The 25012-nt window shown below is 50.3% G+C and overlaps 8 protein-coding genes across 8 annotated transcripts; 5 read left to right on the top strand and 3 right to left on the bottom strand.

Annotated features, from left to right (window-relative positions):
* Positions 1 to 1855: 1855 nt before the first annotated feature.
* HOO65_011122 (CDC45-like protein) lies at positions 1856 to 4753 on the top strand (the record flags this gene model as incomplete). Its single annotated transcript, XM_071005403.1, has 3 exons — positions 1856 to 3678; positions 3794 to 4597; positions 4705 to 4753. The coding sequence occupies 3 exons, from the start codon at positions 1856 to 1858 to the stop codon at positions 4751 to 4753; spliced, it is 2676 nt and encodes an 891-aa protein (XP_070862944.1).
* A 1438-nt stretch (positions 4754 to 6191) lies between these two features.
* On the top strand, positions 6192 to 7752 carry HOO65_011121 (Calcium-binding protein NCS-1; the record flags this gene model as incomplete). The annotated part of the gene is made up of 4 exons (XM_071005765.1): positions 6192 to 6202; positions 6912 to 7081; positions 7160 to 7455; positions 7573 to 7752. The coding sequence occupies 4 exons, from the start codon at positions 6192 to 6194 to the stop codon at positions 7750 to 7752; spliced, it is 657 nt and encodes a 218-aa protein (XP_070862943.1).
* A 1393-nt stretch (positions 7753 to 9145) lies between these two features.
* On the bottom strand, positions 9146 to 10066 carry HOO65_011120 (Diaminohydroxyphosphoribosylamino-pyrimidine deaminase; the record flags this gene model as incomplete). Its single annotated transcript, XM_071006066.1, has 3 exons — positions 9146 to 9160; positions 9216 to 9898; positions 10009 to 10066. 3 exons carry the CDS (start codon positions 10064 to 10066, stop codon positions 9146 to 9148), a joined length of 756 nt encoding a protein of 251 aa, XP_070862942.1.
* Positions 10067 to 10765: 699 nt separating this feature from the next.
* HOO65_011119 (3-isopropylmalate dehydratase) lies at positions 10766 to 13387 on the bottom strand (the record flags this gene model as incomplete). Its single annotated transcript, XM_071005446.1, has 4 exons — positions 10766 to 12901; positions 12979 to 13053; positions 13150 to 13181; positions 13288 to 13387. 4 exons carry the CDS (start codon positions 13385 to 13387, stop codon positions 10766 to 10768), a joined length of 2343 nt encoding a protein of 780 aa, XP_070862941.1.
* Positions 13388 to 16106: 2719 nt separating this feature from the next.
* Positions 16107 to 18772, top strand: HOO65_011118 (putative sulfate transporter; the record flags this gene model as incomplete). Its single annotated transcript, XM_071005436.1, has 4 exons — positions 16107 to 16468; positions 16672 to 17301; positions 17413 to 17926; positions 18059 to 18772. The coding sequence occupies 4 exons, from the start codon at positions 16107 to 16109 to the stop codon at positions 18770 to 18772; spliced, it is 2220 nt and encodes a 739-aa protein (XP_070862940.1).
* A 324-nt stretch (positions 18773 to 19096) lies between these two features.
* On the bottom strand, positions 19097 to 20442 carry HOO65_011117 (3-ketoacyl-CoA thiolase, peroxisomal; the record flags this gene model as incomplete). Its single annotated transcript, XM_071005860.1, has 2 exons — positions 19097 to 20098; positions 20200 to 20442. 2 exons carry the CDS (start codon positions 20440 to 20442, stop codon positions 19097 to 19099), a joined length of 1245 nt encoding a protein of 414 aa, XP_070862939.1.
* Positions 20443 to 21043: 601 nt separating this feature from the next.
* On the top strand, positions 21044 to 21403 carry HOO65_011116 (uncharacterized protein; the record flags this gene model as incomplete). The annotated part of the gene is made up of 1 exon (XM_070999883.1): positions 21044 to 21403. One exon carries the CDS (start codon positions 21044 to 21046, stop codon positions 21401 to 21403), a length of 360 nt encoding a protein of 119 aa, XP_070862938.1.
* An 817-nt stretch (positions 21404 to 22220) lies between these two features.
* Positions 22221 to 24470, top strand: HOO65_011115 (Trifunctional nucleotide phosphoesterase proteinYfkN; the record flags this gene model as incomplete). The annotated part of the gene is made up of 4 exons (XM_071005525.1): positions 22221 to 22472; positions 22613 to 22693; positions 22778 to 23837; positions 23920 to 24470. 4 exons carry the CDS (start codon positions 22221 to 22223, stop codon positions 24468 to 24470), a joined length of 1944 nt encoding a protein of 647 aa, XP_070862937.1.
* Positions 24471 to 25012: the final 542 nt, after the last annotated feature.

The following is a 25012-nucleotide window of genomic DNA, read 5'->3' as shown; positions in this document are numbered from 1 at the left end:
AAGGAGGCTTCATCAGAGTTTTTTTTAGCATTTTCTTTTCTTCCAGATTATCTAACGGCAACCTGCTTTGCCCTTCCCCTCGGAGGTCCTATTGATCCCTTTGCTGCAAATAGGCTTTTCCCTAGACTTTCGACGCTCCCATAAATGATTGTTGTACGGGGGTACGAAAGTACGAGTGTACGAGACGAAGGGCCAGCCCCAATGGTTCGTAGTATAGTGGTATCTTGACTGTGACCTTGGGATGTACAAGAGCGGGTACTTTGCTGTACACATCACATGGGATGGCCACTTGGTAAACCTTTAGTTAGTGTTTAGTTATCGCCTTCTAGGCAGAAACAGACTCCTTTGTCCTGTGGCTGTTATCTGCAAGATTATGTCTAGGGTCGATATATCAAGCCGTATGGAAAGGTCGGGAGCCGATGGGGCCGATGTAGGTGATGACTACGTCACTAAGAAGCAGCGTCACAGCGCAGACAAAATTGGGACGAAGGCTATATTCAACTTCCAAGGCAAACTACGCATAAGACAAGTCCATAAAAGGCTATGCTTGTGCCTCTGTGGTTGGCTTTAAAAGCAGCAAGAAGAATTTTCTGTGTCTAGAACGATACAACAAACATCCTGGTCGAAGGCCATGTAGATAGGTAGATAGACAGACAGCCAGAGACACTAGAGCCAGGACATAGAGTCATGAAGAAGACGAGAAGGAAGAGGAACAACGAGACATGAAGGGGAGGGCTCTCGTCCCTAGAAACAGGCAACAGAACAACAAATAACTGAGACTCAATCACATTCTGACTAGCGGTCAGATTCCAGGCCCCAGTCAGGACAATGGCACATTAACAGCGCTCCGTTATAAGGAAATTTTATCAAGAGGTCTTGGATCTAACATTGGCATGTGAAATCACCCGGTGGGGAAGTCCGAACACAACGCTCGTATAAGTCATGTTAGGGTTGTGCTTACTGATATAGGGATAGGGTTCAAGGTAAGCTTATTTTTATCTAAACATAGAACAAACATAGTCTGTTTTTTAAGGATCAAAGTCAACCACGTAAAGTTTTGCGGATTTCGGGAAGTGCGTTCATTCCGCTGCAGAAACTTTGTGCTCTTGTGCTCTCCCTAGATAAACCCAGACCCTAAATCACGTGAAACAACACCACTGGCATTGGGTGGACGACTGGCTTGGGAGAACATTCCAAAAAAGGCCATAGTGACACCCCACTTAAAAGTCGCGACTCAACGCGTTTTGCTGTTGTGCAAACGCGTTTGGATAGGGAGGAGTAGAAAAACCGCGACTGCGAGTCGCGACACGCCATGTTGACTGAGTTAATTGCCTTGGAATCTTAATCCTTCTGGCTAGATAGAAAAATAGAGCTTGAATTTCGTAGCTTTTAGGGCTCCACTGCGGCGATAGACCACTGTAGGAGCCTGAAATATAGAATCTAGATACAAGCTTTGTAGGCTTGTAGGATAGCTGCATAGAAGCTCTATAGGGATTTTTGCGAGACTTGAACACCTAAAGGCTAGCATGCACACCGCTGTATTTCTTCTTTACTTCCTCCTTGTTTCCCCTCACCTCGAACTTCGTGAAAATTGTCTTGAGGTGCCTGTGCTGGCAGTGACAATCTTTTTTTTCTTTCCTATAATTGCACTCTCTATTTTCTGGATGCAGTAAACTTTGCTCCCTGTTGAAATTACATCCTATTTAATAACCCTCTTTGCGTTTTATACGACCTCTAGTAATACACGGCAAGGCGGCAAGCAAGACATCTCCCCTCGATCCAACACCCACGCCCACGTACACTCATAGACACAAATACATCACATGCTCGGTGCCTCGTCCGCTCGTTGCTCATCATGTATCTCCCCCGATCACTCCTCTCAAAACTCTACGTTCACCTGCAAAGATCTCGACATCCGCTCTCTCCACCCGTCCTCATTCTCGTAGCCCTCGAGCCTGATGCCCTTTGTGCCTGTCGCATATTGACACGCATGCTCAAGCATGACTACATCCAGCACAAAATTCAGCCCATTGCGGGCTATGCCGACCTTGAAAAGGCTGGACAGGATCTTGTGGCGCCCATGATGCAGTCGCGGGGCGGTAGTGGTGGTGTGGTGGTTTGTTTAGGTGTCGGTGGCATGGCCGATATGGGCTCCGTTCTGGGGTTGGAGCCCGAAGATGACACGGCTTCCTATAGTGGAGTTGAGGTCTGGCTACTTGACTCGCACCGGCCGTGGAATCTGTCTAATATCTTCGGTGGCTATCCATCTGAAGCCTCCTCGTCAGACCCGGGACAAGCCATGCAACAACCACCGCCCGGGGTCGACGCTGGTAAGATCAGCCATTCATACCGCCCTGGAACCGGCGGAATCATTGCATTTGATGATGGCGATATCGATGATTTGCTCTCTAGCGAACAGGAGGCATACACGGCTCTGGTCAATATGCCTGAAATCGATGATCAGGATCTAGGTAATTCAGACGATGACGACAGCGATGATGAGGTTATGGAGTCTGCCCATGCAGGACAAAAGCGCAAGAGCTCTGATGTGCACTTTGACGATGACGACGATAGCGACGATGACGACCGCCCACGACAGCGACGGCGAAGTAATTCCTCGACTCCCATCCCAATTCTCGAAAAACCGACTGGCCGTGGTCTCATGGTTGCTAGAAGCTCCCAGAGTCTTACGATCCCCGGCAGTGACCCATTTACCATGCCAAGTGGTGCGCAACCACAGAAAGGCCCGTCAGCCCGAGCACTGAAACGGCGACTGGTGCGCATGCGCGACGAGAAAGAGGCAGTAATCCGTAAATACTACAGCATGGGATCTTCATTCTCAGACCCTATTACGTCAACAATGTATGCACTTGCCTCCGAAATGGGCCGTGAAGACAATGACTTGTTGTGGTTCTGCATTGTTGGGGTCTCGTCAATGGAAATGTACGGCCGATCGTCTGCGGGTCTGGCGGCCCCGGTTCGTGGAAAAGACAGCGTAGTCTCAGGGTGGCTTGGTGTGCGCGGTGCACGTATCCGACAAGTTTTACGTGATGAGGTCCGGCGTCTCAACCCCCCTGACGTGTCGGGCGTGGCATCGCCTGAAGAAAAAGGTATTATCCCTACGACGGCACGTAGCCCTGAAGACAACGGCATTCGCCTCTCACCCGAGCCCAAGTTTCTGCTCATCCGCCACTGGAGCTTGTACGATAGCATGCTACACTCTCCATACCTATTCTCGCGACTGCGTACGTGGAGTGAGTCGGGAATTAAGAGACTGCACAAGTTGCTAGCCAAAATGGGCGTGAGTCTGGTACAATGCAAGCAAAGCTACGTGCACATGGACATGACACTCAAAAGGGATCTACGACAGAAGCTACTAAAGTATGCGGCACTGTACAATTTAGAGGAGATGGTGCCGTCACTTGAGACGGATGGCAAGGACCGTGCTGGTGCCAAGGACGGCTGGGGCTTTGTGCGCAGCTGGGGCTGGAAGGCCACTCTAAGTGCACAAGATGTGGTGGTTATCCTGGGCGCATTGCTGGAAATTGGCAAGGATCGTGAAAGGCAAGATAAACAGCCGTACTATGGGTCTTCGCACGCCGATGAGGACGTGGATGGCCAGGCGCGCACAGACGAATGGATCACGCGGTTTTGGCAGGCGTATGATGCACTTGAAGAGTAAGTGGCGATTTGCCATCTTTTGGAAAGGAGCAGGATGAGGGGGGGAGGGGGAGAGAGCAGGAAGAGGAAGTGAGCAAAAAGACATTCATGGACTACTGCTAACATGCTATAGCGTCGACGCCCTCAAAGCTGGCCTCTCCACAGCACAATATCTTCATCGAGCCATATACCGTACTGGCACATCCCTCATCAACAAGAGACAAATTAAGCATCTGCGCGCCTTTCGGCTCTGTGTAGTCAAGGACGGCGCAGACGTTGAGCTATTTACACATCCTGCCGCGCTCACTAAACTGGCACTCTGGATTGGCGAGGCTTTGACAGAGCAGGAGCGCGACCAGCTAGGCAAGCTCTCGCACAGCGGGCGTGGCACACCACTTGTAGCGGCTAGCCTAGACGAGAAACGAGGTGTGTACACAGTTGTGGGCACGGGTGGCGGTGGAGGACCTGACACGGCGTTCCTTAACCGCGAAGCGGCCCGGAAACGTGCGGAACAGCGCGAGCGCAAAGCGGCTGCCCGAGAGGCCAAAAGACTGGCTAAAGCCGAGGCGCGTGAGGAAAAGCGGGCGGCGCGACGAGAAGCGGCAGCGAAGAAAAAAGCAGAGAAGGCCAAGGAGCAGGGTGGACAAGAGGATGATAATGGTGGTGACGGTGTTGATGGCGATGGTGATGAGGAGCTTGATACCGAGTCAGAGGGGTCGGAGTCGGAGTCGGAAAGCGAAGATGAGGACGAGGATGATATGGAGGCATCGCAGGAGCGGGGGTATGGGTTGAATAAGTTTGGAGCGGCATTTCAGGAGGTGATTGCCGAGACGAATGCACGCGTGCGAGTGGACAGCTTTGAGCATTCAGTAGTGGAGGTTAAGAAGGAGGACTTGGGCAATTTTCTGGAGACATTGAGCATGAAGGCAGTGATTGGGTAAGCGAGGGAGGGAGACTGCTAGACATGCACACACGCATACACACGCATACACACACAGACACACACACACACACACACACACACACACACACACACATATATAGACACAATGTCACGATGCACTACGACGACAAAGCACTCTTTTGCTTTTAGCTGCTTGGATTTAAGAGAGACTACGAGACATGTCAGACGGGAAAGGACCAGGGGGGAAGGAGGGAGAGGAGGGAGGGCCAGAGACAGGCAAAGGAAATGTATAAAGTCGAGGGTTACTGCGAAGGATGAAAAAGGCCCAAGCCAAGCTTTTTCATTTGCCCTTTTCTTTTGCACCCTGGCATTTTGTTTCTTGCCCTGGTTGTGAAGAGAGGGAGGCGACTAGATGATAGTTTGCGTAGGCATAGACGTAGGCCTTGCCTTACACAGCCACGGTCGGGTGGGTAGGCATAGAGAGTTTGGATGAGAAGGAGGAGGAGGGAGAGCGAGAGCGAGGGGGAGAGAGGTGAAGAGAAGGTAGAGGAAAGAAAACATGAGAAAATAGAAGATTTTTGTGATATTAGTTCACTTTCGTCATGTTTTGAACTGCCTATTCAAGTTTTTATATTTTCCTGATCTTGCTTTTCTGTATCGTCACAATGTTGTAGTGTCTGTGACGTCGATGTTGCATAGGCCCATGGAGAGAACCTTGGACTAGGATGCGGGGCTCTGACGCAGCTGGCGGCGGCTGTCCGACGGCAGCTGACAAAAGCAGTCTGTCTGTACTAGGCCCTTTGTGCTTGGTTTGGGGGCCGTTTTGGCGGGGAGTCTTAGGTTAAAGGCAAGGTTATGGTGGGGGTTGCGGCTGCGATTACAGGGGGCTTCCACCAGGAGAGAGAGCTAACAAGCTATGTTCTTCTATCCTAGCAGCACATGGGAGCTGGCTATCATGACTGAACCAAGCGTAGTATAGGTGGGGTTGCTATAAAAGGTTGGTGGCCAGCTTATAGTGAGCTACAGTGGGTTTAGGAGCATTGACAGAAGGCCAGGTGTGCTATAGCTAGCCCTGTCATCTGGCTGGGCAGGGTGACTTGGCCTCAAGGATGTAAAGCAAAAAGGGCAAAGACAACAAGAACAGGGTCTTGCCCAGATTGAGGTGAATACAGTGAGTTTAAGTTGAATACAAGCTGAATTTATGCTTACATATTTTTTTCTTTTTTTCCCTTTTTTTTTCTTCTTTTTTTCTTCTTTTTTCCACTTAATTTTTCTACTTTTAAGTTGTTGGCCTTGTTTCGCACCTTTTCTTCCTTTATATTCTTTCTTCCTTTTCTCTCCCTTGCTCCCAATTCTTGTTGTCAGCTACTCTGAATTTCTCCCAGCTTCATTTTCTCATCTCTTATCAAGTTCCTCTCTTCGCCTTTTCTGCTCTTCTCATATTCAGCCTCGCCGTCCCTCTCACTCTCTAGCTTCTACCTCCCGCCAATCTTTTGCGCATTATCTTCCACCTCCCCGCCCCCCGCTCCCCGCTCCCCGCTATCCGCTCTCCGATCTCCACGGTCGCGTTTCCTCTAGTCGCATAAACTATATCTCCTCTCCCACCTCTTCTCCCTCTAGCTCAGCCATGGGTAAATCGTAAGTTCTCCTACCTTTCCTCTCTGTTCGTCTTTGTATTGCCTCTTTCTTTCCGCCCCTCCGCCAGACAGCTAAATAACTTGCATCACTACCATGCATTTCTGAACTATCCCTGCTATCCTCTTTTCCTCTATCTTCTCTTCCTCTATCTACGTCGCAACAATCACTGTATCGGTCTTCTCGCCGTCTCTTCTTCGGTTCTTCCGACATACTCCTGGTCTTGTGAAGCGACCCATGATCTTTATTCCCACCGCGCTGGTCTCCGCCTTTGTCTACGCTTTGCCTTATCTTCTCTTGTCCTGCGTCGCTATATACCGAGCTGCCCGCTTTTAGCAGTCTACCGCCGAGCACGAAACGGGCTAGGCACCCTTTTGAACGTCAATAGGGCATTCTATTTCAATATCTCTGGTGTGCTCATACTGTCCGCCAAGTGTCTATCCTTTTCACAAATGAGCTGAAGTGAGCTGAACCAGCCAGACTCAAAAATTTCCTTGTGCGATATGCGACCCAATCAATGCGATGCGACAAACACATACACAAGCAAAGTACTTGACAGTCGGGCGTTGCTTGGGCTGCAAATTTGGAAATAGATAAAAAAGACCAGATGTATCGCTATTGCAGCATGGCCCTATAGTAAAAGACGCACATACATATACATGTGCATATACATAGTACACGACACACCGAGAAGACCGCACGAGGACTCCAGGCTGGACCCGAGGAAAGAAGCAGAGAAGAACAGAGTCGGTGGCTTTTACAAAGACGTCCTTGCTAACGACCCCTCTCTTCACAGTCAGTCCAAGCTCTCGCAGGAGCAGCTCGTTGAGCTACAAAAGTCGACTAACTTCGACAAGAAGGAGTTGCAACAATGGTACAAGGGTACTGATCTCCTATTGCCCCTCCTCCTCCTCCTCCTCTTTGCCTTCAAGTACTGACTTACCAATGTTGTCTTTGCAGGCTTCCTCAAGGACTGTCCCTCCGGCACTCTGACCAAGGAAGAGTTCCAGAAAATCTACCGCCAGTTTTTCCCCTTCGGCGATCCTAGCTCCTTTGCAGATTATGTCTTCAACGTCTTCGATAGCGACAAGTCGGGGACCATTGACTTCAAAGAGTTCATCTGCGCCCTTAGCGTCACCAGCCGTGGCAAGATGGAGGATAAACTAGAATGGGCCTTTCAGTTGTACGATATTGACGGCGACGGTCGCATTAGTTACGATGAGATGCTGAAAATTGTCGAGGCTATTTACAAGATGGTGAGTTCTAGATCCTATTTTTCCACGTCCCGCCCTTTTCCCTGCCGTCCTCATCTCTCTCTCCGCGTATGAAATCCTCTGCTAATATTCTGCCTTCTTTCCCTCTCATTACCTTAGGTCGGTTCCATGGTTAAGCTCCCCGAAGACGAGGACACACCCGAAAAACGCGTGCGCAAAATCTTCCGTATGATGGACAAGGACGAAAACGGCTCCCTCGACATGGCCGAGTTCAAGGAAGGCTCTAAGCGAGACGAGACCATTGTGTCTGCCCTGTCACTGTATGATGGTTTGGTGTAGAAGGAGAGCCCTGGAGCCATAATGGGCTTTCCAAGGCAAACAGACAGCAGCCCAAAACCTAACCCCAGCTTGGGCCAATCCAGGTCAGCAGCTCAGGCCAGGCAGAGCAAGACAAAGAGGGAGGGGGGCAGAGTGGGGCAGGACAGGCGTACTGTATTGAATTGTCTGATCTGTTTAACGCTCCGATTGACCAAGTCTACCTCTGTCTTTCTCCCCTTTTTGCCGTCCTATTCTTCTCTCCTTTTTTTCTTTTTTTGCCTCTTCGGTCTCTTACCTCTTTTGCTTTACTATCGCCTTCTTCCCCCGGCCCTCTATATCATCCTGTCTGTCCCCCTTTTTTCCTCTTCTTACTCCCTGTTATCACCTAAACCGTGGTTTGCTGCTCTCGTACTACAATGCTATATGATATGATGTCATAGCTTATGGGCCTAATGGCATCTAGCGCACCATGTCTCTTTCTCATTCTTTCTGCTTCTGTTCCTGCTTCTCTTTCTCGCATTTATTTGCCCTTCTTTCCATTGCGCTACACAGACCGTTTTGCGGCCTCGCTAGATCTGGGGGTTTAATGGACTACTTGTTTTTTTTTCTCCTAGGTTCTTAACCGACGCTCAAAAACTTATTGGTCTCTCTTTTGTCACGCCTGTTCACTGTTCACCTCCTGTTCCCATCGTTTTACTCTCTGTGCTGGTTACATTTGTCTCCTGTTTGCTTGTTTGGGCTTTTTTTTTTCCGGGGAGGGGGGTTGATGAGAAAAGAATGTCTTCTTTTTTTTTTTTCTTCTATACTGCATCTTGTTGCTTTGCTTGTTTCGTTGGCTTTTACTTTTCCCTTCTGCTTCTGTTACGCTCCTCTTCTTATCCTTGCTTCTGCTTTTTCATATCCCCTCCTACCCAAATCAAGCTTGTAAAGAGCTGGCTTGCTTCTGTATTTTCCTGCGGGCCTCCAATAGGGTTTCTCTTGTCTTCTTTTCATCTACTTGCCAAGAATATCTGACTGTACGTGCGTGTAGCCACCATGGCTATTCTCTCCCGGCATATCCTCCGTATTGTATATCCACTGCCTCCTTCTCTCCAGTCACGTCCGTAAGATGCCAATATGGATAACAAGTCCGTTTGTCGACTGTAAATCTACTGGGAGCATCTCGTTTGGAACCCGCCATGTCTCAAAAGACCGGTGGAACTCGGCAATCCATGCCTCAAAAACTGTTGGGTCGCGCAACTGTTGCGCTACTAGGCATACAGTTGGCTTGCGTTCTAGCTCTATGGATGATATTTGTCAGCAGTCCACACAAGAGCTTTTGGTTATATAAATGGGTAAAAAAAAAGAAGGAGTCTGGGCTATCCACACTCACCCCCGTCCTGTAGCCGCAGCCGGCACACATCCCCACATGTCTCTACGAATGGTCCCACTAGAGCCTCGTTGTACACGCAGTCACACCCCACCACTAGATCGAACGAACCGACCCCGTCCCGCCCCGTAAGTTCTGCCGATGGTGTCATGGCTTCCCAATCTAGCGGCTTGAACGCGATATACCCCGCTGATGATGCACTGACACCTGTGCTATGCCTCATGGGCGATGGATGGTTTTGGTTCACAGCCTTGTCCCGTGCTCGGCGTTTGCCCCCTGACGATATGCCGCTGGTTTTACCTCGTCCATCTGGCGCATCCTTGGCTTTTTCGTTGCTGCCGTCGTCCCATGCCCCACGGGGTGCGTTGGCCTGTATGTTTGCATGTAGCAGCTTGCGCACGTATTCCTGGTCGCTCAATACATAACGCTCGACACGGTCTCCAAGTGCCAGTGCTAAGATACCCGCAACACCGCAGCCAAGCTCAAGAACGTACGTGCCGCGATCATCGTGTGGGGCCCTGCTACTAGAGCTAGAGCCTGTACTGGAATTGGGCGTGTGACGCTTCAATAGTCCGCCAAGTGGGCACTTGGAGTCAGCGAGCCAGGCACCTAGAGCTGGGGTGATTCGCCAGACGACAGCCCCAGTGGTACCGCCTGCTCGGGTGGAGCCAAGCACGGTGGGTGATTGGGCGACTTGGAAGTCACGACCGGCAACACACACATCGATAGTGTCGGCACGCGAGTCGATGAAGCCTAGGTTACCCGAGGACGTGGTTTCGGAAAACAGAATAAAGGTTTCTGTGTGAGTGAAGGCAGACAAGCTCACAGGCTTGCATGTGCATCCCGCTCTTGGTTAGTCTTTGCTGAGCTGCAGGAGCATGATGGTATGGTGGAAGGGATTTGTGTACCTTCTTCCGCGTCTTCGATCGGTGGTCCAAAGAGATGGGTTAGCTCTTGGGTGTCCATGAGTGATAATAGGTATTACTAAGGATATTTTTAGATGAGAGGTATTACTATTTCCCCCAATGAACAGTTCTCGATGGGAGAAGTCAATTGTCAAGCACATGTTCAAGCCTTATTTCCATGAAGGCGGTGAGTACTGACCCACCCATCTGGTAGAACGAATTCTGCCACATTCAACTACTACTGGAGCATCGAGACACTCACTGTGAATAACTTTTCTTTATTGTTCATGGATTGTTGGGCTTTTCGCTTTTAAATCAGTTGCAAGGTCTTTTATCTTCGGTTGCAAAAGCGCGATCAGTGTTATCTTAATATTTACCTCTCCCTCACCTGCTAGAACTTCTAGGACTTCTCATCTCAACAGCTTTCATGCAGATCAAGCAACGCTAGCTAGTAGGCACATTCATAAAGAACCAAAATCTATATTCATCATGTTACGAGTGGCGAGTAGAATGAAAGAAAGGAATCATCGCCTTCTCTCTGTTCATCAAGGAGACAAATTCCCGAGTACTGCAATTATATGGTAAACACCCTTTACGCCCTTGTATAGAATAAACCCAAATTCTTCACACCAACCCTCTCTTCCTCCTAATATTCCTTGTTCCTCATCTCGAATTTTGCATGACCTTCTTTTTCGTCCATCATTTGAGCCTTGTTTTGTCATTAAAAAAATAAGTCGGAAAAAATCTTCACTGCTCACGTCTACCAGTCTAGAGGCTGAGTCTTGACCTCGCCACGGTTCGTCTTCGGCAGAGCAACGGCCTTGGCAGCAAGACGACCATCCTTGCCCAGCTTTAGGTATGCATGGCCGTCTAACCACGGCGTGTTCTTGCTCATGCTGCGCTCGTACTCGGCAATTTTATCTTCCAACTGCATGGTCAGGCCAATATCATCCAGACCGTTGATCAGGCAATGCTTGCGGAACTCCTCAATATCGAAGCTGCAAATAGTGTTACCAGCATCGTCCTTGATCAGCTGATTAGGCAGATCAACTTCAACCTCACGGTTCTCACGGGCCACCTGAGCAATAGCAGTCAGGTGTTCCTGGTTGGTGATAGCAATGGGCAGCATGCCATTCTTGAAGGTGTTGTTGAAGAAGATGTCTGCAAATGAAGGCGCAATCACACAGCGAATACCAAAGTCATTCAAAGCCCACGGAGCATGTTCACGAGAGCTGCCACACCCGAAATTGGGGCCGGTAACTACAAGGATTGAGGACTTGCGGTATTGGGGCTTGTTTAGAACAAAGTTTGCGTTTTCAGTGCCATCGGGCAGGTAGCGGTGCTCATAGAAGAGAGCAGTGCCCAGACCAGTGCGCTTAATTGTTTTCAAGAACTGCTTGGGAATGATGGCATCGGTGTCGACATTGGACATGTCAAGAGGGGCAGCGGGGCCCTTAAGGGTAATGAACTTGGGGAGACCAGGAGAACTGCCGGCACTCTTGGGGACAGAGGTGTTGGTGTGGGAGGCATTGTCTTCAGGCTGGTCACCAATGACTTCCTTCTGGTGGTCGTCACCCTCAACAGACTCGTCAACGTGGGCTGGCTCATCAGGAGTGATAGCAGCCTGAACATGAGGGGTTGCGGTATACTGGGTCAACTTGCGGACATCAGCAAGCTTGCCGACAATACCAGCAGCAGCAGCCATGACGGGCGACATTAAGTGGGTGCGGCCCTGGGCGCCCTGGCGACCCTCGAAGTTACGGTTGCTGGTACTGGCGCAGCGTTCCAGGGGAGACAGGATGTCAGGGTTCATGCCCAGACACATAGAGCAGCCAGCCTCTCTCCATTCAAAACCAGCGTCAACAAAAATCTTATCCAGACCCTCAGCTTCAGCCTGCTTCTTTACCAGACCAGATCCAGGAACAACCAGGGCGCTCTTGATGTTGCCAGCAATCTTGCGACCCTTGACAACATAAGCAGCAGCACGCAGATCCTCGATCCGGGAGTTGGTACACGATCCAATGAAAACCTTGTCAACAACAACGTCTTCCATAGGGACACCGGGTGTCAGGCCCATGTATTCAAGCATACGACGGGCAGAGGCCTTACTAGACTCGGTGGGGAACTGCTCGTCATCTTCAGGGTTGGGAACTTTGCCGGAAATAGAGACAACAGCCTCAGGGCTAGTGCCCCAAGTAACGGTAGGAGGAATGTCCTTGCCATCAATGAAGATGTCAATGTCGTACTTGGCGTCAGGGTCGGATTTGAGCCCCTTCCAGTAGGAAACAGCACGGTCCCATTCTTCGGAGCCAAACTTGGGAGCCAAGGGACGGTTCTTGAGGTAGTTGAAAGTAATTTCATCAGGAGCGACCATGCCGGCACGGGCACCACCCTCGATGGACATGTTGCAGATAGACATGCGAGCCTCTATACTCAAGCCACGAATAACAGAGCCGCAGAACTCAATAACGCAGCCATTACCACCAGCAGTACCAATCTTTCCAATGACGTATAAAACGATATCTTTTGAGCTGACGCCAGGGGTCAGTTCGCCATCAACCTGAACACGCATGTTTTTACTGGGCTTGGTAATCAGGCACTGGGTAGCGAGAACATGCTCGACTTCGCTAGTACCGATTCCAAAGGCCAGAGCACCGAAGGCGCCATGTGTAGAGGTGTGGGAGTCACCACAGACAACGGTGGTACCAGGAAGGGTGAAACCCTGTTCGGGGCCGATAACGTGGACGATACCTTGGCGGTTGTCGCCTAGGCCAAAGTAGGTCAGGCCGAAGTCCTTGACATTTTCTTCAAGGGTAGTGCACTGGATGCGCGAGTCTTCCTGCTCGATGAAGGAGGCAATATCCTTCATGCCTTTCCGGGAGGTGGTAGGAACGTTCTGCATAAAACATGCGCATGTTAGTTGACCGTGCTATTTTTAGACCATTAACTGCCTAGGGGCTTGACTTGACGTACGTGATCAGTGGTGGCTAGAGTGCAGTCGGGCCGTCTGACCTTGCGGCCAGCATTCTTCAAGCCTTCAAAAGCTTGCTGCAGGATATTTTGTTAGTCACGTGTTGGAAACATGAGAAAATAGAGTGATGTAAGAAAAACGTTGCTGACTGCGACGTGGTGGGACAAGCTTACCGGGGAGGTGACTTCGTGCACCAGGTGACGATCTGAGGGTCAGATTTCTCTGTTAGCCATAAATGATCCGACATAGGATGTGATGGCGGAGCAGCAATTTGCCGACGCCAATGGCTTCTATATCCGGGGCCAACTCACCAATGAAAATCAGAGAGGTTCCATCGGCCTTCTGGTCGACAATATGGGCCTGGAGCACCTTATCGTAGAGCGTCCGGGGCTTTCCTTCGGCAGACGGCATTGTGGGAAAGAGAGAAGGGCAAGAAAACGGGGGGGACGTTGACTGGAGCAACAGCTAGAAGAGCAGAAGAGCAAGGGAAAAGACGGGAGCTGTCAAGAAGGGTAGGAGGTTGCAACGACGAGCGCTTCAGTCACTATCACTACGACAATGGGTGATGTGATGGATGGCGAATGCAGAATGGATGCAAATTTTGTAGACAAGCAGCGGAAAAGACGAATGATGCAATTCCGAAGTAGAGAAGCCAGAAAAGCGACAAAAACAGAAGGAGCCCCGGTAATAGAAACGGGGAGAAAGATGGGGAAGAGAGGAGAGAAGAAAAATTAACGGGAAAAATAAAAGAGAGGAAAAACCTGAACTTGTCGAGTTTCGGTGAGGGTTGAGGATCTAATTAAATAGGCCGCTAACTAACCAAAGTATACGCAAAAAGCAGAAGCCAGTAAGTGACGTTGTGGAGAGGGAAGAAAGCCTTCTAACAAATCCCAGGGAAAACAGAGAGAACAACGATAGAGAGAAAGGTGACATGAAAATTAAATGAAACTACTTAAAATGCAAAAAAAAAGTTTTTTGAAAAAAGTGCCAACTGCCAAAAGAAGAAAAAATGCGATGTTGAGACGGGTGCCAGTCTCTGAAGGAAGCTCCCTATTCGGAGGTAAGCTAAAGCCTGTTGTCCACCGGCCACCGATCGCTCTGCAATTACCACTTTGATGCCTGTTTATGCTGGAGAAAGAAGACTGAAGAGTCAGGCCATGTGGCACGATGAAAATGCAAATCACATGGAACCGTGGAGTCATGAATAAAGCACATGCACTAATTAGTACGTATCTAGCTCAACCCAGTCAGTCTCTTTCTTAATAGCCAAACTTTCTACGCCAGTCTAATAATGAGAGAACAGAAAGCCATCAACAAGGAACACTGCTTATTAACCGGCACTGCGCTGCTCTCTGATTGGACTTCATAGTCTACGGCCCAGCTATTAGACCCAGCCCACATGTTAGCGATCTTCGGCGGGGCTCACACCGACCACGCCGATGATCGGAGCGGGCATAAAATAGTGGAGACGCGGGGAAGCTAGGCCTATGACTATTTCAAAATGCAAAAATCTTATTGGTTAGGCAGGCCATCCACATAAACGCTGCACGGCCAGGGGATGAAGTTGCTGTTTATCAGAGATCAGAGATGCCGAGAGAATGATGCAGAAGAAACAAGAAGCATATTTGCGGTAAGAGGGGCATCGGATAGTCGCTTAAGCCACTAGAGGCAGGGATTATACATGTACATACAGTAAGCCATAAGGCAGTAGCAGACTAGTAGTCATTCTCTTCTTCTCTTCTACTCGTCCCATTATCCGAAAGTCAGAAAACAAATAATTCATGGAATCTCTATTCCTCGCTCCCGACTACCACTTCTCTACTTGGCCATCACCTCCGAGTCATAATAGGAATGCCGATCTCTACACCTATGCAGGCCAGCCTTCAATTGCGACCAACGCTTACACACCCCGCAGCCAAAGGCCTATGCCCATCCATATCTATGCCAGCGCTGTGTAAGCTATCACCCCAACTATAAAGTTGGATGCTCTGGCCAGGGTTTCATCAATTGAGACATTGTAGGTTATACAATCCGGCATTCTGGACGCCACCCGCACGCATCTTAGGGACGATGGGCCCAATCAAGCCCAGCCTATTCATGGAGACAACATCCACACAAAAGCAATATGACATTGTAACCCTGTCGAGAGGGACAAAGGAGTCAATTGCTTTTTGCCGTGCTGGCAGTGCTCACGTAAGATCGAATCAGAAGAGTAAAATAGCCAGTTCCATGCCTGCACACCGCGCGTCTTAGACCAGTTTATCGCCGACTTTGGGAAACATGTTCATGCGTTGTTTTGCCATAGTAGCAGTCTGCCATCATTCATGGCATACCAGGTGGCCTCTAGGATTTTAGGCTACTCTTCAAAGAAAAGACTCGGCCATTGGAGGATGACTTGGGAATAGCTTGACAAAAAAGAAATTCCGAGTAAAAGAGTTTGTCAATGTAGATTATACTGACTATCCGCATCTTGAAGATGAGCCTCCGTCACGGCGTTCGCGAACAGGCCGAGGAAATTGTGGACTTTATATCCGCGGGCCATAGCATGCATCTTTGTAGGCTAGATCTTGAACCGGACTTGACCTTTGCTAATTCCATTCTACTCCATACGATAAATGCCGTTTCGATGTCGCTCCAGAGGCACGTGACCACGTGCGGGAATTCTGGCCCGCTTTTCCCCATCCTCCCGCTCTCCTTAACGACGTCAGTCTTTGTTTCTTGGCCTTCCTATTACTCTTCAACTCTCCCATATCTTTTCAGCTCTCTGTCTCTTCTCTGCCCGGTTCAACCAACTAACAACGAAGCGTCGACTAATCATGCTCTCAATGAATGCAGGCATTTGGCCCCCTTGGATTCAGAGATCATTTCCCAACATCTTGACCAATGACAAAGGGTCTTTGTAACCCTAACACAGTACCCTAGTACATGTGCTCCCTTATCAATTTATTGCTCCCAGCCTTTGCCTCATGTTCCTACCGCTAAATATCGCCTCCCTCTCGCTCTTCTCCTCTTCTCTTCGTTCCCCCTTCATTCTACTTGCTCTTTAGCCTTATCCCGCTACCCCATATTATTTATCTTTCTTATAGCTGCTGTGCATGAAATGGCCGGTGCCTCTAGCAATGAGGCTGAAATGGTGCCTTCATCGTCATCCTATACTGCGGCCCTAGGCCTTAACCGCAGGCCTCGTGATGCGCCAACCGAAGCGACACATCTTCTCGACAAAACTAACAACAGCAACGCCGCCCACAATGGCCCTCTGCAACCATCAGCGCACGGCACATTCTCACCTCAACGAAGCGGGAGTCCATTCAGTCTCATGAGTGAGCGGCAGTCGCTATTCTATCATGGCCGTGATAATAATGCGGTAGACCCAAACGGCGGCGCCTTGAACTATGTGGTTGGTGATGATAACCCAGATGCAGACCCCGCGCGTGGCAAGGGCCCAAATGGGAACTCCGGAGAGCCTCAAACCCCAAATGAAAAGCTCATGATGTACGTATATGCTGCTTTTCGACACCTCAACCAAGGCTCCATTCCATGTATTCCGCCTTTTCTCTACGCCTCCAACTAAGTCTAGCCCGGGGCCTCTGCATGACATTCCGTTTCGCTGAACCCTCAAAAAACCGCAAGTTTTTCTGTATTTGCTAGCCTGCTGACACCATGTCCCCCATGTCTTCTGTATTCCTTTGTTCTAGGTATCTCCAATACTATGTCCCTTGCACGTCGTGGCTGCGCCAATACAAGGTGTCGTACATAAGTGGCGATTTGACAGCCGCTCTCACGATGGCTACCATCTACATCCCCATGGCTCTATCGCTTGCCAGTAACCTCGCCCATCTGCCCCCAATAAACGGGCTCTACTCGTTCTTTTTTGCGCCCATGATTTATGCGCTTTTGGGCAGCTCTCCACACATGGTAGTCGGCCCAGAAGCTGCTGGGTCTCTGCTTGTTGGAACCGTCGTCAAAGCTAGCATCGACGGCAGTCCGGGTAATGAGGACAATGATATGCTTCACGCCCAAATTGCTGGCGTTGTTGTGGGAATGGCAGCCACTACAGTGCTGATTGCAGGCCTAGCCCGTCTCGGCTTCTTGGACAGTGTGCTAAGTCGTCCATTTCTTCGCGGTTTCATTTCAGCTGTAGGCTTTGTCATTGCTGTGGATCAGTTGATCCCTGAGCTTGGATTGGCTGCCCGTGCCAAGCAAACAGGAGCTTCCCATGGAAGCTCTTGGGACAAGATTGTGTTTGTCATGGAGAATCTAGACAGAATGCACCGAATGACGGCAATTGTGGCTCTATCTAGCTTCATTGCTATCATGTTCTTCCGGTTAGTCACTTTTGATTTTCTATGCTTAGCTGAAGTCCTCGCAAAGCTACATTCTCTGCCTATTGACCTAGCGCTAAACTTATGCACTAACACAACCAACCTTGTCTCTAGCACCCTCAAACATCATCTTCAGCCCCGGCAGCCCTGGGTCGCCTACTTTCCAGACCGCCTCCTTATTGTCGTTCTTTTCTCCGTGCTTAGTGCTAGGCTCGATTGGGACCAACACGGTATCGAAATTCTGGGGCCTGTCGAGGCCGTATCTGGTCATCTGTTTACATTCAACTGGCCCTTCCAGTCGTCAATGATCAAGCACATTCGCAATGGGATGAGCACGTCTTTCCTCATTGCTCTTCTAGGCTTTTTTGAGTCTTCAGTCGCTGCGCGTGGACTTGGCGGCTCTCCCGAATTTCCTACTATTGAGCTTAGCGCTAATAGAGAACTTGTAGCCCTCGGCATGGCGAATCTGGTAGCATCTTGCTTCATGTGCCTTCCTGCTTTTGGAGGCTACGGACGGTCGAAAGTCAATAAGTCGACTGGTGGACGAAGCCCCATGAGCTCGGTGTTCTTGAGTCTCATAACACTGTGCTCTATCAAGTGGATGCTACCCTACTTTTACTACATTCCCGTAAGTTAACTGCCTTTGTATGACGTCATAAGATGCAATATTTTGCTATTCCCCTCCCTTTCTCATTTTGCCCGTCTACTCAACTCGATTCACAATTTCTAACATTTTGCATATACTTGCCCGATCTCGTAGAAACCTGTCCTCAGCTCTATGATTTCAGTGGTTGCTTGGTCCCTTATTGAAGAAGCCCCTCATGATATTTCCTTCTTCCTTCGCATCCAGGGCTGGACCGAGCTTGCTCTCATGGCGACCATCTTTTTCTCAACCATCTTCTTTTCCCTTACTTTTGGCATTGCCATTGGAATCGGACTTTCGCTACTTCAGGTCATTCGCCATTCTACCCGGCCTCGTATTCAGATTCTTGGTCGCGTACCAGGAACCAATCGGTTCGACAATGCCGAACTTCACCCTGAGCGCCTCGAGTTCTTTGAGGGCTGCTTGATCGTTAAGATTCCTGAGCCACTTACATTTGCCAACACTGGTGAACTGCGCAGCAGGCTCCGCAGATTAGAGCGCTATGGAGCTATGGTTCACCCTGCCCGTCCGGCTACCCGTGCGCGTGATAATAACCGCAACGTCATCTTTGACATCCATGGCGTCACGTCGCTAGACGGCTCAGGCACGCAAGTTTTGGAGGAAATCGTACGCAATTACTGCGACCAGGGCGTGCGCGTGTTCTTTAGTCGCTGCCCAGACATTGGCCATCCAGTCCGGGACATGATGGAAAGGAGCGGTATCGTCAGTATGGTTGGTGAGCAGAGGCTTACGGCCGACGTCTACGAGGCGGTGAGACGAACAGAACGGGCAGAGAGTGAGGCTGCTGTTGCGTCGTCATCGTCATCTTGAGCTCCTATCTACGATTATCCGGGCTATTATTATATATACTGTACATAAATGCCAAGTGGCGGCTATGGCTACCACAGCACGAACGTTTGCTACAAATGACCGAAATGAAACTGACTAGGCTAATTTTATAAATTGACATATTACCTCTCTTCCAACCCGTATATCATTTACTCCAATGCAAAAAAAAAAAAAAAAAAAAAAAGCAAGGGCAGCACAGCTTGGCTCTGAGCCATCCTGTATTGTGTCAAACTTGGCTCTATGCATCTGCGCATGACTTCAGATGCGTGTACCCTGTCTTCCTCCCCCATCTACTTGTAAATGAAATCACGCCTCGTTCACAAACAGTCCCGCCATACCCATTCCAGTGCCAATGCACATGCTCGTGAGCAGCATCTTCTTCTTCTGCCGCCTCAGCTCACTCAGGCCAGTCACGATCTGCCGTGCGCCAGTGCAGCCTAGGGGATGTCCAAGAGCAATGGCTCCACCCTTGGGATTCATCTTCTGGTAGTCAAGGCCAAGGAAGTCTTTAGTATAGACAGCCATGGTCGCAAAGGCCTCATTGACCTCTATGACGTCAATGTCACTCAGAGTGATGTTGTGCTGGCTGAGAAGTTTTGGGATGGCCACAGTAGGGCCGATGCCCATGATTCGGGGCGACAGGCCAGCCACTGTACTGCCCACGTATTTTGCCAGAATAGGCTGGCCAAGACGCTGGGCCGTGCTTCGCTTCATTAGCAGCACTGCCGCGGCGCCATCGGTGATCTGAGAGGCGTTTCCACCTGTAGTTGCGCCTCCCCATTGGGGAAAGGCGGCCCTGACCTTGCTGAGTTTTTCGGCTGTGGTGCCAGGCCGGATGCCCTCATCCTTAGTCAGGGTGACCTCTCTCAATGCGCCATCGGGGCCCTTGACCTTGGCGACTACAGGAACAATCTCATCGTCAAACGCGCCCGTCTTTTGGGCCTGCTCCGCACGGCGGTAAGACTCGGCAGCGTACTCGTCCAAGGCCTGGCGACTCAACCCGAAGTCCTTGGCGACATTTTCGCTAGTCCAGCCCATGGGCTCGATCGAGTCGCGGGCTTCTTGACTAGCATCCAGGACAGTCTGCGAGAAAGGCTCTTCGATCTTGTCACCACCAGCCGTCATGGACTCTGCACCGACAGCAAGGCCTATCTCTATAGAGCCAGTAGAGATGGCAGCGGCAATGTCAGCGGTCGCTTTGAGACCGGACGAGCAGAAGCGATTGACAGAATAGGCAGATGTGGTGTTTGGGAATCCAGCGGCGAGCGCAGCGCAGCGCAGCTTGTAGCAGGCTTTGCCATCTGAGACCTATAGCGGGTAAAAGTCAGTAGCTAGTTAGCATATCGCAAGTAGATTGGCGGGGGTTACATAGCCTAGACTAGGAAAGGGGGACGAAGGGGAAAGCATACGTTGCCCAAGCAAATGTCTTCTACTAGCTTGGGGTCTAGCCCGCTGCGCTGCTTAACCTGTTGCAGCAGCAGAAAAACTATGTCTTCGAGCTGGGAGTCCTTGAAGCCGCCCTTGAAAGACTTGCACAGCGGTGTACGCACGGCTAGAGTGATGACCACATCGTCAGGGTTTTTCTGTTGGATCTTGGACAGGCTGGAGCCGGGAGCGAGATGACTAAGAAGTGAAGCGACGCGTTCGGTCATGGCTGGTAAGTTTGGTGGAGAGGATATAATAAGCAAGTGGTGAGAAGACAAGTGCGGGAGAGAGGACTATTAAAACTAGGAGAGAGTGTGCAATAGTGAAAAAAGAGACAACACCGCGGCACGCCAGCATGCACATATATATAGCAAGCTGCTTTCAAAATAAGCACCGTAAGTAAGCAAGTTTAAGGCCGCGCTTCTCCAAATGCTCGGCTTCGGCAGCTTGCTACAGGTTGGTCGCATGGGCTAAATGCGCGCAGGCTCTAATTGGCTAGCTTCTGGGCCTCCCTCTCACAAGCCGAGGTAACTGGAGCTTTGGCTTAAGCTTAATTCACTAACCCTTTTAACCCTAGTGCTTGGTAGTGTCGGCACTTGTGGTGGGAAGGGGAGGGGGTGGCCAAAAGCGAGGCTTGAGAAGAAAGGACCTCCGCAGAGACTGGGAGAGGGATGATGGCAACAGAAGCTTCTTCTCCTCGCCTTCCCTTTGACTTAGTTCTCTTCCTACCCGCAACAACTTCCAGGCTGCCCGCAAATCCCTGCCTCATTTAGCGCACAGTCTTGTTCCCTTTTCTTCTTTCTCTTCCTCGTCCTCTCTCTCGCTACTATGCTTGCTACTGCAGCCACCGCGGCTCTCTCGGCCCTCCACGGCTACATTGCCGTTCTCGAAATATTTCTGTGGACTAAGCCTGCAGGCCGCCGTGCGTTTGGCCTCAAGGCTGAGTTTGCTGAGAACACCAAGGTGCTGGCTGCTAACCAGGGCCTGTACAATCTGTTTCTCGCAGCCGGGCTGGCGTGGGGTCTGGTGCATCCGGACACGGCATTTGCCAGCCAACTGAAGGTGTTCTTTGCGGGCTGTGTGAGCGTAGCGGGAATATTTGGTGCAGCTACGAGCAGCAAGAAGATTCTCTTTGTGCAGGGTGTTCCTGGCCTTGCAACGCTAGGCCTGTCGATTCTGGGCTTGTAAATGGCCTACCAGTTGTGGGAGGGTGCGCCTTTGTGCATAGTAGCGCTATCAGCGGCTGTCGTCTTGTCAAATAGAGGCTGCAGTGTGATTGACTGGGTGCTGGGGGGAGAGGGGGAGTTGTTTGTTCTATCCGCCATTTGGAGGTGAAACGTGGCAGTAAAAGGGACATGCACTGTGCTGGAGGTGCGTCCATATATGTAGAGCATAGTAGGGTAAGCACAGGCACGGGGTACTATGTATTGCGTGTGCTTGCATGCTGTACATAGTTACCTAGCTTATTGCATCAACTTTAATTGGATCACTTCTCTCAATGCACAGAAGTAACTACTGTAGGGTATGAGGTACTCCTGTACTCGCTCTCTCATGCGAGGCCGTCTCAGATATATGCATGCAAAACAAGCTACAGGCCCCCCTCTTCGACTAATTGGGCAGCAGCGATTGGCCAATGATTACACCTTGCATACAGCTAGCTAGACAAGCTACTTCTAGCTATGCAGTTTTGTGTAGCTCCAGCTCTCTAGTGTGCGATCTGTTATCTATAGCCTATACCATAGCCTGACGTATGGCGTAGTCTAGCCTTAGCCTATTGTCTCGTACCCCTCGAACAACTAAACCTGTGCATGTTATCCCGCTCTATGTATGATCCCATCCCTATCTATATATCTCTATTGGCTCTGCCCTGGTTCTTTCCCCAGCCCCGCGCCCTTTATCTCATTTCTTCTTGTTCTCCTGCCTGCCTTACTTACTCATTCCGCATCTTCTAGTCCCCGCCGCCTAGCCACATCTTTCGCTAGCTAGCCTCATTCCAATCATTACTATGAGCCTCCCATCCCATGCCTCGGTGACTTACAAGTCCAATCGCCCCTCGGACAACCCTGCCACTGCTTACGTTCGGCTGCTACACTACAACGATGTCTACCACCTGGAGCAGTCAAGTGCGGAACCTGTTGGCGGCCTTGCCCGTTTCGTCAGTGTTGTCAACGAGTATCGGGAGTCTGCTGAGACCAAGACGGCAGGCCTGGTGACGGTGTTTTCTGGCGATGCCTTCAATCCTAGCTTGGAAAGTTCGGTAACTAAAGGTGAGTGAGCCCCCCCCCCCCTGTGACGCTTGTAGAGGTTCCGGGATTCCGGGCTTTGAAAGCGGAAAGAGTATGAGGAAAAATCAAAGAAGAGAAAAAAAGAAAATAGCATCCGTCTTTTGCATCCTAGCTCGCCGCTGACACCGCTGCCCTAGGCGAACATATGGTCCCCGTCCTCAACACTATTGGAACTGATGTTGCCTGTGTAGGCGTAAGTATCGTGTGTATCGCTCCAAGCCTAGTTTTCCTACGCTAATCCATTTTCCCCAACGGCTGGGAACACACACACTATCAGAACCATGATTTCGATTTTGGTGTGGCTCAGTTCTCTCATCTAACCTCCAAGTGCACATTTCCCTGGCTCCTTGCCAATGTTTTTGATCCTGCTCTTGGCGATAACATCCCCCTGGGCGGCGCTAAACAAACCCATTGGATCACTACTCCTACTGGGGTCAAGATCGCCTTTCTGGGCCTTGGTGAGCGTGAATGGCTGGCCACCATCAACAGCTTGCCGCCCAACATTATCTATAAGTCTGCCTCGGCCGTTGCAAAGGAAATCGTGCCCAAGCTTCGGGCTGACGGTGCTGATCTAGTTGTCTGTGTGAGCCACCAGCGAGAGCCCAACGACAACAAGCTGGCGGAAAACACGGACGGGCTGTTTGACCTGATTCTCGGAGGCCACGACCACTACTACGCTCACGCCTACATCAAGGGCACGCACGTGCTGCGATCTGGCACCGATTTCAAGAACCTGAGCTACATCCAGGGCTGGAAAAGGACAGACGGCTCTGGAAAGTGGGACTTTGACATCCTCCGCCGCGATATCTGCTCCGACGTGGCCCCAGACGCTGAAGCTAGCGCTCTCGTCGAAAATCTGACAGCCTCGCTAAAACACGACCTAGCGAAGCCGGTGGGATGGACTGCTGTGCCACTTGATGCCCGCTTTGTGACTGTGCGCACGCGTGAAAGCAACATAGGAAACTTTGTGTGCGACATCATGCGTGGGCATTATGGGGCGGATGCGGCACTCATGGCCTCTGGCACGATCCGCGGAGACACAATCTACCCGCCTGGAGTACTTCTTGTCAAGGACATCACCAACTGCTTCCCCTTTGAAGATCCTGCAATCCTCATTAGAGTCACGGGCCAGGCTATCTGGGATGCCCTAGAAAATGGAGTGTGCCAATACCCGGCCCTCGAAGGCCGTTTCCCCCAAGTCTCCAACATTGTCTACACGTTTGACCCCAAGCTTGCGCCTGGCAAGAGAATCGTTGAGGCCAAGTTAGGCGGGAGCCCTATTGTGCTAGACAAAAAGTACACACTAGCCACACGGGGGTATATGGGCCGTGGAAAAGGTAAGTTAAGACAGCAGTAGCAGTAGCGGTTTGTTTTAGCCCTCTTTTCAAAAGCAGCCAACTAACCCGTTTTGCCTTACAGATGGCTACAGTTCTCTCCTTGTTGAGCCAGAAGGCGGCGTTGCTGAGGAAATCGTGTGCGAAGAAAACGGCATCCTGATTTCAGCCATGATGCGACAGTACTTTATGAGCCTTCGCACAGTTGGCAAATGGCGGTATCTAAGCACTCACTGGGACTCAATAGCCCATAAACTAGTGCCACTAGAGTCTGCAGATACCACCAACATCCAGAAGGCTGATGAATCCACCGGCCTAGCAGGGACATCAGCATGGAACAAATGGTTGAATCGTCGCTTGGGTATTGGCCGCAGGCCCGTCAACGACAACGGGAGCGTGGATGGAGAGGCTGAGGCTGGTGATAAGGAGGCAGATGATCAAGACAACAACGAGGACGACGAGGTTGACAAGATCGACAGCGAGATTCTCCTATTACGCAAGTTCTTCGCCAAATGGGCTCACAAGGCAGGAGTCAATACCGTCGTTTGCGATGCAGCCAAGCAGGAGGATTTGGCAGTGGACTGGACACGGGTGATAGCACCGAAACTAGAAGGCCGCATTGTGATGGTTGAGTAGAGGGGAAAAAAGAGGGCGGGCGTGGGGGGCGATAGGAGTGCGTGGATCCTGTTGGCGGTTGAGAGTGCAAAGTGTTGGGGATGAACATATATGGACTAGATAGCAAGCAAACTCTAGATCGTGAGCACTGATAACACGTTGCTTGTCTTTATGCACATTGCTTAATTCTTTGTATGCTGGGTTTGTTTCATTGGTTACTGGCGTGGTTGTGCTTGCTTGGGTCCCGTTTTCACATGCAAATAACTTTTTTTCTTGCTGCTAATAATAATGCCTCATCCAACTCTAAACAGGACAGCTTTTTTCTCAGAGGTCATGAAAACCCCAGCACTCAACAAATACAGTAGAAAAAGGAGGAAAAGCGAAGAAAAGAACGTTCTCTCTTTGCCGCAAGTTGCGTTTTGTCTCGTCCTTTGGTGAGCTCGTCCCATCCTATGTAAAACGGTTGCAGAGACAATAGTAGACAAAGTAGGCAGAACCAAGGAACAAAAAGGAGGCTTACCCCCGTACTTTGTATGTGCGCACTCCTCTACCACTACTACTAC

Source organism: Ceratocystis lukuohia (genome assembly GCF_044167205.1).
Source record: "Ceratocystis lukuohia strain C4212 chromosome Unknown Supercontig1_pilon, whole genome shotgun sequence".
NCBI lineage: Eukaryota > Fungi > Ascomycota > Sordariomycetes > Microascales > Ceratocystidaceae > Ceratocystis > Ceratocystis lukuohia.
This window is presented reverse-complemented; position numbering and strand designations above follow the sequence as displayed.